The 14,965-nt window shown below is 32.8% G+C and overlaps 1 protein-coding gene across 2 annotated transcripts; it reads right to left on the bottom strand.

Annotated features, from left to right (window-relative positions):
• Window positions 1-6,082: 6,082 nt before the first annotated feature.
• Window positions 6,083-14,012, bottom strand: LOC140833445 (probable homogentisate phytyltransferase 1, chloroplastic). 2 transcript variants are annotated; one of them, XM_073197778.1, is made up of 11 exons: window positions 13,780-14,012; window positions 13,493-13,576; window positions 12,213-12,287; window positions 11,092-11,175; window positions 10,821-10,910; window positions 9,873-9,974; window positions 8,413-8,508; window positions 7,984-8,055; window positions 7,347-7,442; window positions 6,628-6,732; window positions 6,083-6,275 (listed from the first exon to the last, which is right to left on the bottom strand). In XM_073197778.1, the coding sequence occupies exons 1-11, from the start codon at window positions 14,002-14,004 to the stop codon at window positions 6,234-6,236; spliced, it is 1,071 nt and encodes a 356-aa protein (XP_073053879.1). In that variant the 5' UTR covers window positions 14,005-14,012; the 3' UTR covers window positions 6,083-6,233. The 2 variants fall into 2 exon arrangements, with proteins under 2 accessions (XP_073053879.1, XP_073053877.1); XM_073197776.1 differs by lacking the exon at window positions 6,083-6,275 and having other exon boundaries at window positions 6,480-6,732.
• Between the last annotated feature and the right edge of the window lie 953 nt (window positions 14,013-14,965).

Genomic DNA, 14,965 nt, shown 5'->3' with positions numbered 1-14,965 from the left:
GGCCCGAACCGTACGGATTCGGGTCGGTCGGCCCGACCCGTACGGAATTTCCGAAAAAATTTAAAAAAAATAATATATTTTTTTTCGGTTCAGATTTATTCGGTTAAGGTTAAATTTTCATTAATTCAAATAATGATAAGGTTATATGTATTTTTAAAATTGATTAATTGAAATAAAATGTCGCCAAAGTGACCTCTTTTATGGAAATTAATTTTATTTTGAAATACAAAAGGATTTTGGGTATATGGGATTTATATGAATATTGATCGGCACAAAGGAAGGTTAATATTTAATATAATCACATATGCAATTGTGATGGTAAACATGTGATAGTTGTTCGGTTTTCATTTGAATAATAAATCGGCCCAAAGGAAGGTTGTTATTTGACATGATAGTTACTATCAGTGTTTGACTGCTGCGCCAGGATATCACTTACAAGTTAATCTTTTGTCCAAAGATGAAACATTAATGGAGTGCTCGATATTCTGTTTATGGGGGTTTACATTATTTGAATCTATTGATTATTTTATTTGGATATTTGGTTGAGCATGTATGTTTTGTTTTTGTTCTCTGTTCAGATTTGACTCCTGCAAATATTCATTCCAACATAAATTCTATTCCTATGTTAAATGGCTCAAATTTTAAATCGTGGCAAGAGAATTTGTTGATAGTTCTCGGAGTCATGGATTTAGACCTTGCGATAAGGATTGACTCTCCTCCCGCCATTACGGATAAGAGTACCTCTGATGAAAAGAGGGAGTTTGAAAGGTAGGAGAGATCGAATCGCATGTGTATGATGATCATGAAGAGGGCCATTCCAGAAACATTCAGGGGCACAATGTCTAGCGACATTGCTACAGCTAAGGCTTTCCTTCAAGATCTCGAAAAGAGGTTTGCTAAAAGTGAAAAGTCTGAAATTGGTACACTTTTGGCAAGCCTAGTTTCAATGAGGTATAAGGGTAAGGGCAACATCAGGGAGTACATTATGGAAATGTCTCATCTTACTTCAAGGTTGAAAGCACTGAAGCTTGACCTCTCTGAGGACTTGCTGGTGCATCTGGTTTTGATATCTCTTCCTACTCAGTTTAACCAGTTCAAGGTGAGCTATAACTGTCAGAAAGAGACTTGGTCTCTGAATGAACTCATCTCGCACTGTGTCCAGGAAGAGGACAGGTTGAAGCAAGACAAGACAGAAAGTGCTCATTATACCTCTACCTCGAAGGATAAAGGAAAGAAAAGGAAGGATAAGGTTGCTGCGGATACACAGCCTCCGAAGAAACAACAGAAGAATCCTAGTGATTCTCAAAGTTCTGGTTGTTTTTTCTGTGGCAGTGATGGGCATATGAAGAAGCAATGCAGTAATTATCACGCTTGGAATGCTAAGAGAGATATGCTTCTGAATATGGTTTGTTTTGAGGTTAATTTAACTTCAGTGCCTAGACACACGTGGTGGATAGATTCTGGTGCAACAACTCACATCAGTGTGTCCATGCAGGGTTGCCTGGATTACCGAAAACCAAATGATGCTGAAAGATTCATCTATGTTGGTGACGGCAACAAAGTTGAAGTTGAGGCAATAGGAAAATTTAGATTATTGTTAAAGACTGGAATATATTTGGATCTTTATGAAACATTTGTTGTGCCGTCTTTTAGACGGAATTTGATTTCCATTTCTGCATTGGACAAATTTGGTTATTCTTGTTCTTTTGGAAATGGAATATTCAGTTTGTTTCTCGATTCAAAATTGGTTGGTTCTAGGTTCTTTATCAGGATACGATAATCTTTATTCTTTGGATGTTATTGCTTCATTTAATGAATCCCTGCAAACAAGTAGAGGCACTAAAAGAAAATTAACCAATGAGAATTCAGCTGCGTTATGGCACAAAAGATTGGGTCATATCTCTGAAAAGAGAATAAGGAGACTTGTGTCAGACGAAATTCTCGAACCTTTAGATTACACAGATTTTAATAATTGTGTTAATTGTATAAAGGGAAAACAAACCAACAAAAGGAGATTTGAAGCCAATAGGTGTTCAAGCGTCTTAGAACTTATACATACTGATATTTGTGGACCATTCCCTTCGGCTTCTTGGAATGGTCAGCAATATTTTATAACGTTCACAGACGATTTTTCAAGATATGACTTCATTTATCTCATTCATGAAAAGGCACAGTCATTGGATGTGTTCAAAAACTATAAAGCTGAAGTTGAAAATCAACTTGGCTTAAAGATTAAAAGCGTTAGATCTGACCGTGGTGGTGAATACTATGGTAGATATGACGGTTCAGGTGAACAACGTCCAGGACCTTTTGCTAGATTCCTAGAGGAATGCGGTATCGTCCCACAGTACACTATGCCGGGTTCGCCCACTATGAATGGTGTTGCTGAAAGACGAAACAGAACGCTTAAGGACATGGTGAGGAGTATGATCAGTCATTCTACCTTACCAGAATCACTCTGGGGAGAAGCACTAAAGACCGCAGCATATATCTTTAACAGGGTTCCAACTAAGGCAGCGACCAAAACCCCTTATGAACTTTGGACGGGTAAAAAGCCCAGTCTTAAGCATCTGCACGTTTGGGGATGTCCAGCTGAGGCAAGGCCTTACAAGCCTAATGAAAAGAAACTGGACTCAAGGACGGTTAGTTGTTATTTTATTGGATACTCTGAAAGATCCAGGGGGTACAAGTTTTATGATCCCACAAGTAAGTCGATTTTTGAGTCGGAAAATGCCCGGTTCTTTGAGGATGTTGAGTTTGCGGGGGGAGATAAAGTCTGGGATATTGTCTTTGAAGAGGAATATGTAAATATTCCCACAGGTGTCTTGGACATTGATCAGGATCATATTCCCCACTTTGACCAAGACACAATAGATGAAGACAATATTAGAGATCCTCTCATTCCAGATGAACAAACTCAAGCACCTCCAGAACCTATGTCATCAAGGAGATCCACTAGAGAGCGGAGAAATGCAGTGCCAGATGATTACATCGTATTTCTTCAAGAACATGAGGCAGACATTGGATTGATGGAGGATGATCCTATTAAATTCCGTCAAGCCATGGAAAGTTCTAACTCTCAAAAGTGGAATGATGCCATGAATGAAGAGATAAAGTCCATGAAGGATAATGACGTATGGGATCTTGTCCCATTGCCTAAAGGTACGAAGCCCATTGGTTGCAAATGGATATTTAAAACCAAGAGGGATTCGAAAGGCAATGTGGAAAGATATAAGGCTCGTCTTGTCGCTAAAGGCTTTACACAGAAAGAAGGTATTGATTATAAAGAGACTTTCTCTCTGGTTTCTTCGAAAGAATCTTTAAGGATTATAATGGCTTTGGTGGCGCATTTCGATCTTGAGCTTCATCAGATGGATGTAAAGACTGCGTTTCTAAATGGTGACATTGATGAAACGATTTATATGGTGCAACCAGAAAATTTTGTGTCCAAAGACACAAATAATATGGTTTGCAAATTAAAGAAATCCATCTATGGGCTCAAGCAAGCATCTCGACAATGGTATTTCAAATTTCATCAAGTGATCATCTCGTTTGGTTTTGAGATGAATTTGGTCGATGATTGTATGTACCATAAGTTCAGTGGGAGTAAGCATATTTTTCTGGTTTTATATGTTGATGACATTCTGCTCGCTAGCAACGATATAGAGTTGTTGCATGAAACCAAGAGATTTCTAGCTAAGAATTTTGAGATGAAAGATCTTGGTGATGCATCTTTTGTACTGGGTATTCAGATACATCGGGATCGTTCTCGGGGTATTCTTGGATTATCTCAGAAAGGCTATATCGAGAAAGTTCTCAAGCGATACGGGATGCAAGATTGTAAACCAACAGATACCCCTGTGGCTAAGGGAGACAAATTTAGTCTCAAACAATGCCCAAAGAATGATTTTGAGGAAAAAGAAATGCAGAAGGTTCCCTATGCATCTGCAGTGGGGAGTCTGATGTATGCTCAGGTTTGTACACGTCCAGATATTGCGTACGTGACAGGAATGTTGGGACGATATTTAAGTAATCCAGGAGTGGAACATTGGAAAGCAGTCAAAAGAGTTTTACGGTACTTACAGAGAACAAAAGATTACATGCTCATATATCGGAGGTTGGATCAGCTTGAGATCATTGGGTATACTGACTCCGATTTTGCTGGATGCCAAGATAGTATGAAATCTACATCGGGCTACATCTATCTTCTTGCTGGAGGTGCCATTTCCTGGAAGAGTGCTAAACAGTCACTTATAGCCTCTTCCACCATGGCAGCTGAGTTTGTAGCATGTTATGAGGCATCCAATCATGGAATATGGCTGCAAAATTTTGTCACAGGACTGCGCATTGTTGATGGCATTGAAAAGCCACTAAGATTACATTGTGACAATAAATCAGCAGTTATGTATTCCAATAACAACAGGAGCTCGACGAAGTCAAAACACATTGACATCAAGTTTCTGATTGTAAAAGAAAGAATTCAGAGTGGAAAGTTGTCTATTGAGCATATCGGTACAAACTCCATGGTTGCGGATCCGCTTACTAAGGGACTACCACCCAAACAGTTTCATGAGCACACTGCTAGTATGGGTGTTATGTCAATTGAGGAAATTCAGTTTTAGTGGGAGTTTGTTATTTTAAATGCTTTTTCAGTTGTAGACATTTTCAGTTACAGTTATGTAAATTTATTTTCTGCAGAAATAAATTTCAAGTTAAGTCACACTCTGATTATGATTTAAAGTTTGATCTCAATAAAGTTAAAGGGAGGACCAGTTGGAAATAGGCATGTTACGGTCACATTGCATGAAATTTCCATGCTACACATCCACTTCATGATCCATGTCATTCAGTTGTGTTGGCATATGTGACAATTGATGGGTCTAGTTACCTTAGTGTAGCGAAGACTGCTTTGATCCTATATTGATGTAATTGATGGACCGGATTGGTTATAGATACATTTCGGAATGACAACAATTTTGAGCTCATAAGGTTATTTTCACAAACATAATTATAAAGTTGCACATATAGCCCAAGTGGGAGATTGGTGGATCAATTTATTTATATGGGCTTATATGTGAATAATTATGTGTTGTGGGTTGTCTATTAAGTTAAGCCCAAAATAAAGTGATCAATTAATGTTTCGGATTATTGGGCTTTAATGTATCTAATGGGTTGTGGGCCTTTAATGTATAGAGACATAAGTGTAATTTCTGTTTTTATGATGGGCTAAAACAGAAATATCAGAAGATATTGGTAAACTTTATCTATAAATAAGGGTCATGGTCCCCAGATCTCGCGTTGTTACTTTCACTATTCTCTCACCCATTAAGAAAATAGTTCTTAAGAGAAACTAAATGATTCTCTCAAGGAAAGAGCGCGTAGATCTGGAAGATCAAGACACGTTCTAAACAATTCAGAATTATGGCTTCAAGTACGCTTCCGCTTAAGTTTTCAGTCAAATTCTTAATTATTTAACGTGATGGATTCTGCGGTTTATGGGTTTTCCCCAACAAAGTGTTCTTAAATCCAGAAGTATAAAGTGATCACTAAGAGTTCCAAAACAGACAGTGTAATAAGTCCTGATTGGAGTGGGCTGTTGCAAAAAGTTTGTAGAGCCAAAGTCTTTTATTGAAAACCTTCTTAAGAAGGAAGAAGGGGTGACGTAGGAGTATTCATTCTCCGAACATCCATAAAATAGATGGATTGAATTGAAAATTTTCTAACCTATCAAAATAGTGGGCCTACCCTCCAGCATTGTAGTGCATTGAGGCAGGTTGCTAGCAGCCTGCACCAACCTGCCAAATTACATATAAAATTGGCTAAGTCTGTTGGATCGGTCATTCCGGCCATCTACAATAGGTGGGTTGAGCCGATAATTTTCCAACCCGCCAAAAGATGGCCAGCTCTGTTAGTCAGTTTTGGCATCTATATCCCAACTCAAATCAAAACAAGAAATTATTCATAGTTCGTTTCCCAAATCAGATTAAAACACAAGTACAATTGATGTTGGCGAACTTTTGAAACATTAAAACCGAGAAATATTGTTGTGTCATCATATACCAACTCATGTTCATGTAAATATATATATTATTCTTTAAATATTTGTCTTACAACTCAGAACAGATGAAATTATGATAAGATACTGATAAAGACAAAATATAAGAAAGAAACTTCAGATTCAACAATCAGCAAGCTCTCCTTTAAACTTGAAAACTTCCTTTTTTTTCTCTGTCTCAGTGCATAAAAGGAATCAAGAAATATTCTGCATAGAAAAGCTGCCACAATAATAGCAAAGTTTAGTTAGTTTGATAGTTGAAAACCCACAAAATGTTTAAGGATTCATGCATTAGGCTTAAGCTAGCTAACTTTTCATGGAACAAAATCTTCAAATTATTGAGTAATAAATTTTTTTGAGGCTAGGTTTGATTCAAACTGATCCATCGCGGACGTCGATTTCTCAAAAAGTGTATTGTTATAATCTCAAAGTAAAATAATCACCACCTAATATCTTTATACACTTTAGGTTTACCGTTAATTTTTTACACACGTGAGTGTGTGTATGTATGTATTAAATCTCAAAATAAATTGGAACAAAATTAAATTTGAGCAGCATACATGTCTACTTACCTTCCAAATGAACATGTAAAAACCATGGAGAGATCCTGCAGTGGATATATTAATCTGGAGGGCTCGATACAGGAGAAGAGATGCAAGTGAAAAATGACCCAAAACCTACATATATAATAATAATAATAATTATTATTATTATTATTACTATTAAATGTTAAAAGGGTACGGGATAAATTTAATCGTAGACTTAAAAGGAAAAACAAAATTATAATTTTTATAGAAAAAAAAACTCATAATATGTTTTTTTAATAAACTATTATTGTAAAGAGACGATGCTCTTTTTTTTTTTAAGAATAAAGAGAATACTTTTGCTTGCTTCCTTGTTGACTTAAAGTGTTATAGAAAATTAAACTGTGTCAAACAATACCAATATTTGTTATATGTGTTTGATATTCAAAAATCATATATCAGTAAAGATCTGACACAGTTGGTACTCAAATATTATATATCAGTATCATATTTTTAATGTTTTGTACCGAGTTTCATCTGAAAAAAAGATGCGACCTCACGTAGTGCAAATATATTTTCTTGTGGATCAGAGACTACAAATACATAATTTTAATAGAAACAGACTGAATGCAAATTTAAGTTTGAGTGTATGAATTTAAAGCAAATTTACCCTTGATTTTAATAATAAATAAATTAATATTTTTTTAATCGATGATATTTATCCAGTAAATAAGATATTAAAATTAGACCATAGGGAAAATACTCACAGTGACAATTATGTTCGATAAATAAGAGGAAGAAACTCCTGTGGCCATGGCACCACCATAAGCCGCCATAAGTATGTTAATACACATCCAAAATACCTTCAAAATTGACAGGAAAAATCATTAAAATAAATGAGAGAATTCGAAATCTGTTCATTGCGATTTTAAATAGAGTAGGTCTCTTATAAGACGGTCTCACGAAAATACGACCCGTGAGATCGTCTCACAAAATACGACCCGTAAGACCGTCTCACACAAATTTTTACCCTTTAAATATACAAAACTTAAGGTTTTAGTCTCTTATATATATATATATATATATATATATATATATATATATATATATATATATATATATATATATATATATATATATATATATATATATATATATATATATATATATTGTAAAAATAATATTAAAAATTTTATTTAGTAATTCATGATGTGGCGCTGACATGTACAATGACACATAGTATTAAAAACTAAAATTACATAAAAAACTAAAACTAAAAAAAAAAAATTAAAAGGTAAGAGACTATGACTTAGTCTTGACCATACGATGAATCGAAATCACACAAAAACAAATATACAGAATAAATATTATAATTTTCTAAGAAAGAAATTACGTATCACTTACACGTTCTTGTCCAAGCATGACGCTGAATGATTTACAACCATGCATTTCGTCTCCTTCAACATCAGGTATGTCCTGTAAGGTTTTTTTTTTTAAAGAATTAATGTGGATTTAAGTTTTTTTTTTAATAATGTGATTTTAAGCATTTTTATATATAATTTTAAAATTAAAGGTAATATATGATTAATTAATTTAATCGTGTTCTCGTTACATACATTTTTTTTCTAAATATATTATCCAGTGGAATGTTTATACTTTAGACTATTATATTTCATTAGGGACTTTCTATTAATTAATTTACAATATTTCATATTATTTAAGAAATATATAGATTTTTTTCCGATTTTTTTTACATGTATATTAATATTTACAAAAATACAAGTTTTGTTTTACCTAATATATTGTATGTAATATTATGTAAGAAATAAGTACCTTGAACAAGGAAATAACGCTGGCAAATAGGAACATGAAACAAGCCGCAAATATAACTCCCCTGGAAAACACTAATGGTTCACCAAGAACGTACATCTGCACATATCAAGAAAACTTCGAAGATTTAAATAACGAATTAATCACGCGCGCACATACATTTTTTTATATAGTTGAAGTGTGCAATGTTTATTTTTATAATCTTTTCAAAAAAAAATTAATCGAGATGGGATGATAGCTTTTTGTCGGCACATGTGAAATAGTTAGTTGTGTTCTATCAGGATCTCCCTATAAAAAAATTCAAAAAAACTCTTGTGATACAGTTTCATGAGTCAATATTGTGGGACAAATATTCTATTTGGGTCATCCATAAAAATATTACCTTTTATGCCAAAAGCTTAACCTTTTTATTGCAAATATGACCATGGTTGATCCGTCTCACGAATAAAGATCCATGAGGTCGTTTCACAAAAGATATACTCTAAAAAAATTATATCTTTAATTTAAATTTGATAGGTATTTAATCTTAGCATTTTTCCTCGCCCCTATTTTATCTTATAGGAAAAAACTATAAGAATCATCTTACAATTTGGTCTACATAGGATTTAGTGTTGGTGCACATAATTTGATTTTCTCTTTCTCTTTCTTTTTTGTTTTGTTTTTGTTTTTTTTTATTTTTATTTTTATTTTTAGGCATTATTGGATGAAGTACCGAAATAATGATAGCAAACATTGTTTACGTGTCAGATATTACTTTCAAATCCAGTCTATGTCAATACTCTAAAAAAAATTAAAAAAAAAAACTCGTTGAAATAATACTAAATTTTGACTATTTTAATGACCAAAATAAAAAAGTTATTTTAGAGGATGATTTTGGTAAATCTCTTTTAATCTTATGTGTGAAAAATGTAATTTATAGATTCTAAAAATAATTTCAATACGACATGATGTATATCGATTGATCCAACTCCCTCAAATAAATGAGACTTCATATTGGAACTCATACGATGTCTCCAAAAATTAAAACATAAAAATAAAAGTAACAATGTTACTATTGACCATATATTTCTAAAAAGAATCATCAATCAGAAAAATAGAATGGAGTTATTTAAAACAGCAGAGAACTAAATCAACTTTGTCATGCATACCAAAAAAAGATCGATTCTTAAGAATCCAACGGGCCCTTTCCCCTTAAATCAGACAAACAAAGAAGGGAATCATGCAGGGTTTTTACGTCAACAACTCAATTCATCCGATTACTACAGGGATGAACCTAATCCGGAATATAAACCATTAAAGAGAATACCTACTAAACCAACCACAATAATAACAGTTACAATATCTATTATCCAAAGAAAAATCATTCTAGTAGTATCGACCATTTATTATCAATTGGTCGATCCTAATAAAGTATACATTTTTTATATTGCGATTTGCGACTAATTGTAAAGTTTGTAAAATACCTGTATATGAATAAAGTAAGCGAATTGAACCACTAGAGCCCGAGCTATTACAATGGTTGCTGCTGCAAGAAATGGATCTCGTTTCCACCTCATAAAAGGTAACTACGAAGCAAAAGTAGATCGTTCAATTTTATAGGAAATAAAACCAGGTTATCGGGTCTCCCATGAGGGTTGACCCCACCCGACCCCACCCGACCCAAATGCATTCAAATATTATACTCGAATGTTTTGGAGGGAGTAGTTTTCCATATCACGATTTCCTATCTTTCCTTTGTTTTGGATAGTGATTAATTTAAAAAAGGAGTATGTCTCTTGTAAGACGGTCTCATGAATCTTTATTTTTGAGACGGATCAATACTACCGATATTCACAACAAAAAGTAATACTCTTAGCATAAAAAATAATGCTTTTTCATGGATGACCCAAATAAGAGATCCGTCTCACAAAACACAACCCGTGAGACCGTCTCACACAAGTTTTTGCCTTAAAAAAGTTATCAAAATAAGCAAAGGGTTGGCCGAGACATTATAAACAAAAAGGCGGCCAGACTTAACTTCCATTTTTTTTAGCAAACACGAAAGTTTATCACCATTGTAAAAGCATTTGGACTGTGCAGATCGATTCATTTTTATTCATGATGTACATCGGATCATTGTGAAGCATTATTACATATCGTCGGAAGGAAGGTTAGTAAATCATCAACTACAAAAAGATTCTAAATCGAATCGTGTTTATTCATTTATCATATACGATTCATGTTATTTTTCAGTCAAATTCAATATTGGCTACAAAACTACTAATCCGGTTTCAAAATCATCGAATCCAACACGAAGACAGATAATCATTTGACCTGATAGCTAGGATGAACCGTCGTGGAACGAAAAATGAAACCGGATCATTCTATATACTAAATTCAATACATAAAAGATGTAGATAGATTTGTGTCACCTCTAAGGAGTATACACTTCCTAATAAAAAAAAGCAAAGGAGAGCAACCATTAGGGCCGGTGATCCAGATATCATTCCCAAGGCAAGACTCTGAAAATATATATATTATAATCTCAAAGTTAATTATCTCATGTATTTTTTTAAAAAACATGTTGAACAAAATTATTTAATTTTCAATTTTATACACAATGCATGTATCAATTAATTAATTGAGTAAGTATTTTACTCATATTGGAATATATATTAATTAATTAATTAACAATTTAGTTACCATTATAAGAGATATAACCACGACTCCAACCCCCAACTTCATTGAAATTACTCCAGAAGCTAAAGGAAGATAGGGTTTGTTCACCTGAAAAGAAGAAGTGATAAATTTTTACATATAGTATGCTCAAAATTAATCAGATTTTGCATTTCGTATAATAAAAATAAAAATATATTTATATTTCGGGTTCATTTAACTGGTATATATAATGGAGAAATTAATGATAAAATAAAAAAAAATAATGATGGTTTAAATATTTGATGTAGAGAGTGAAGCCTATTATGAAATTCCATAAAAATCACTCGCGGAATTTTAACTTATTTATCAGGGAAAATTGAGATTAGGCCGTTAAATATTCAAATTGTAATCTTAGTTCTGTATGTTTATTATTTGGCAATTTTGGTCGGAAAAACCCTACTTACCGGAGTTTGATGATTTGACGTCGGAGCTTGCTTACAAGGCATAAAAATTGGGGATATTTCAAATGTGGTTGAGAAATGTCGATTTGAAAAGAAGATGCTCTTGAATCCCTTTGAACAGTTGGTTGAAGGATCCTCAATTTTATACCATAGGAAATATTCGACGCAAAATCATCAAACTCTGGAGAGCCGGGTTTCCGGACAAAATCGGACCACAATTTCCATATATTAATTAAACATACATGACTAAGACTGAGATTTAACTATATAGCGGACTAAAATTTCAATAGGGGTATGATTGTGTGTGATCTTATAATATTTAAAAACAAGTCACCAGGTTATTATAAAGTTTTAATATAATTTCATTAATATTATTCCAATCTATTATTTAAAAGCTCTTAACAATATAAATATATATATATATATATATATATATATATATATATATATATATATATATATATATATATATATATATATATATCCTTTGGCTCATATTATTTTCTTTCTCGCACTCATTTGATTTATTTCTTTTTGGGATATTTGATGTTATGGAAAGGTTCAAAGAGTCCAAATTTAAACTAAAACTTCAAAAAGTAACAAAATAGGTGAACAAAGAGATTAAATTGAGAAATGAAGGATTTGAAATCTCCATTTATCAAAATCAAAAGCTATGCATAAGAAAGTGTGAAGTTTAGTCATTACCTTGTCTATTTCAACATCATATATTTGGTTGAGTCCAACCACAAATATATTCATAAAAAGGGTTGGAACAATTGCCTGCAAATGGATCAAACAAGAAACTTCATGAACCTGGCAATATATGTATACAGTATTGCTCTTTGGCATTTATGAATAATAATTATTTAAATAAGTTATTCTTAAATTTAAAAATTTTAAAGAAGACAGGAAACATTGCAAGAATGATCATGTCCAGGGGCGGAGCCAGGATTCATAGGTACCTGGGGCTGACTCCGTCCTGTATTAGACAGTAATAGGTTCGGTTAAAATCGAACCGAAGTTTCTAAAATCGAATTAACTGAACTTTTTTTCGACAAACCAACCCGACCGAACTTTACTACGAAAATCTAACAAACCAAATCGAAAAAATCGATTATTTCGGTTAGTAACACGATTAATCGAAATTTTAGATTTTTTCTTAAAATAATCATGTTTTAAATAAAAAAGTACAATATAAAAATTAGATTAATTAATTTTTTTTAAAATAATCATGTTTAAAATAAAAAAGTACAATATAAGATTTTTAGGGTAAAAATTCAAACTCCAAAATTCATATACATCATAAGATAATATTATTGCAACTCGAATAATCACAACTAAATATTCAATATAATTTTTGAGTTGTCGAATTTTTATCTCAAAGTTGCATAATTTCATAACATACGACAATAAACCAATCAATTACACTAAACCAATCAATTACACTAATGAATTATGATTTGTGGTCATTGTTTTATTTTTAATTTTTAAACGTGAGACTTAAAAAATAATTAAAAAAAAATACTGATAAAAATTTTGTTTTATTTTTAATATTGACAAAAAAAATTAAAAAAAATTTAAATACTAATTTTTTTTTTTAAAATGTTGGTGGGGCTGGAGCCCACCCTAGCCCAAGGGTGGCTCCGCCCCTTATCATGTCACTTGGTTTGTTCTAGTTTTTTGTCTTTTAAATAGTAAAAGTTCGTTCTTAGTTCAATAAGTTAGTCTTTTTCTGTAATTTTTTACTTTCATCATTCTTTCGTCGATGTCCTGACATAACACTAATAAATTGCTAAAATTGTGTTGGATATTGTAGACGTATTTGGTGTCAACGGACTAAAATTAAAATTTTACTATTCATATCGAAATTATGTAAGCCAAAACAAAACAACTTATTGATCTATTTTCCGTAAGGAAGAAATACATACACACAAGCTCGCGTTAAAGATGAAATGGAAGATATTCTAGCTAGAAAGAGTTATAACCTTGAACACTTCCAAAAGAAAAAAAGGTGACACTTGAGTCCACGAATTCAAGGCCAGAGTGGAAACTGATGTTATGCCCAGAATCTGCCATTTATGTTGTCAATAAGTAGCTCTAACTGATATTGATCAAATCAAAACAACTTTCAAATCTGATCCATAATTATTTCTCTAGAAATATTATTATAAGTTTCATCCCTTAAAAAATATAGCAAGCCACCCCTCGTTGCTTGAAATTTCGAATCTAGCTAGCTGACACCGCCGTAGCGGTTTAAAAAAATGTTACTCACCGTTCCGAGTATGGTATATGGACGTGAAAACTGATAGAGACCATACAATAAGCTACTTTCACTTAAGCTCTTCACATGTACAATGTCATCATCTTTTTCCAGATGCGTTCTGAGTACGTGTCTGGGCTTATTGCTGATCCTTTGCCGATGTTGCGGCTGAGGCTCCCCATAGTCACGGCCAAGTCTGCCGATGCTCATATCATCTGCCGAAGTATTTGCAGGCATCGTATGGCTTGCAGGATTCCTTAGTTTTCCAATACTGATTGTCACATTAGAAGTTCTAATATATAGACGTAAGTATGATCCTACCAACATTAGCCAAGGCCCTTTCTGTCAAATGGGAAATCTAATTTTTATTTTTATATTATATATAGATAGAGTTTGTAATACATATATAAATAATTATTGTTTTCACCATAATAGTTATGGTGATGGTTTTAATGTTTATTTTAATATTTCTATTTATTATTGCCGCATATGACCTAACCCTAGTTATTTTATTTTATTTTAAAAAATTATCGTTTCGATTTCTTGCTTTTGAAAATGGAGTAGGTCTCTTGTGAGAAGGTCTCACGAATCTTTATCTGTGAGACAGATCAGCTTTATCGATATTCACAATAAAAAGTAATACTCTTAGCATAAAAAGTAATACTTTTTCATGGATGACTCAATAAGAGATCTGTCTCACAAAATACGACCAGTGAGATCGTCTCACACAAGTTTTTGCCCATAAAATGTTTATAACCAAAAGTTTGGCAACAATGGTAGAAAAATACTACCCGAATAACTCCGATGGCAATATTATCGGGCTGCACTTCTTTGTTTGATTATATATTTAAGTTACCTACCCTATAACATAATGGATCGGAGGGTTTAATTTGAATCAACAAAATGAAACCACATTCGACGTACTGCGAACGTCGTCGCAGATTCACTAACGTCTTTTGTTATTTCTCACCCAACTTCCTTTGTTTGGATGCCCGATGATTTTCCTTATTGGTTTGTAAATCTTGTAATTTATGATACTTTTCAATCTCAATAATATTACAAGTTTTGCGGTTAAAAAAAAACTAGTGGGTTGTGTAATTATTTATAGGCTTGAGTATTTATCTTGACAAATTATTGGAAAATTAAACAAAAGTGGGAAATAATCGAAATTAGGTTGTGTGGTGATTTGTAAGAACTC

Source organism: Primulina eburnea, chromosome 6 (genome assembly GCF_022965805.1).
Source record: "Primulina eburnea isolate SZY01 chromosome 6, ASM2296580v1, whole genome shotgun sequence".
In the NCBI taxonomy this organism is placed as follows: Eukaryota; Viridiplantae; Streptophyta; class Magnoliopsida; order Lamiales; family Gesneriaceae; genus Primulina; species Primulina eburnea.
The sequence above is the reverse complement of the archived record's forward strand: the minus strand, read 5'-3'. Positions and strand labels throughout refer to the sequence as shown.

Bases quoted from the DNA above. Each gene is read 5' to 3' on its own strand.
- LOC140833445 (XM_073197776.1), bottom strand. From the start codon at position 14,004: ATGCCTGCAAATACTTCGGCAGATGATATGAGCATCGGCAGACTTGGC. The intron at 9,975-10,820 runs GTGACACAAATC...TTTGCTTCGTAG, and splicing joins GAAGTGTATACTCCTTAGAG to TTACCTTTTATGAGGTGGAA. The intron at 8,056-8,412 runs GTACTTATTTCT...AAAACCTTACAG, and splicing joins GCGTTATTTCCTTGTTCAAG to GACATACCTGATGTTGAAGG.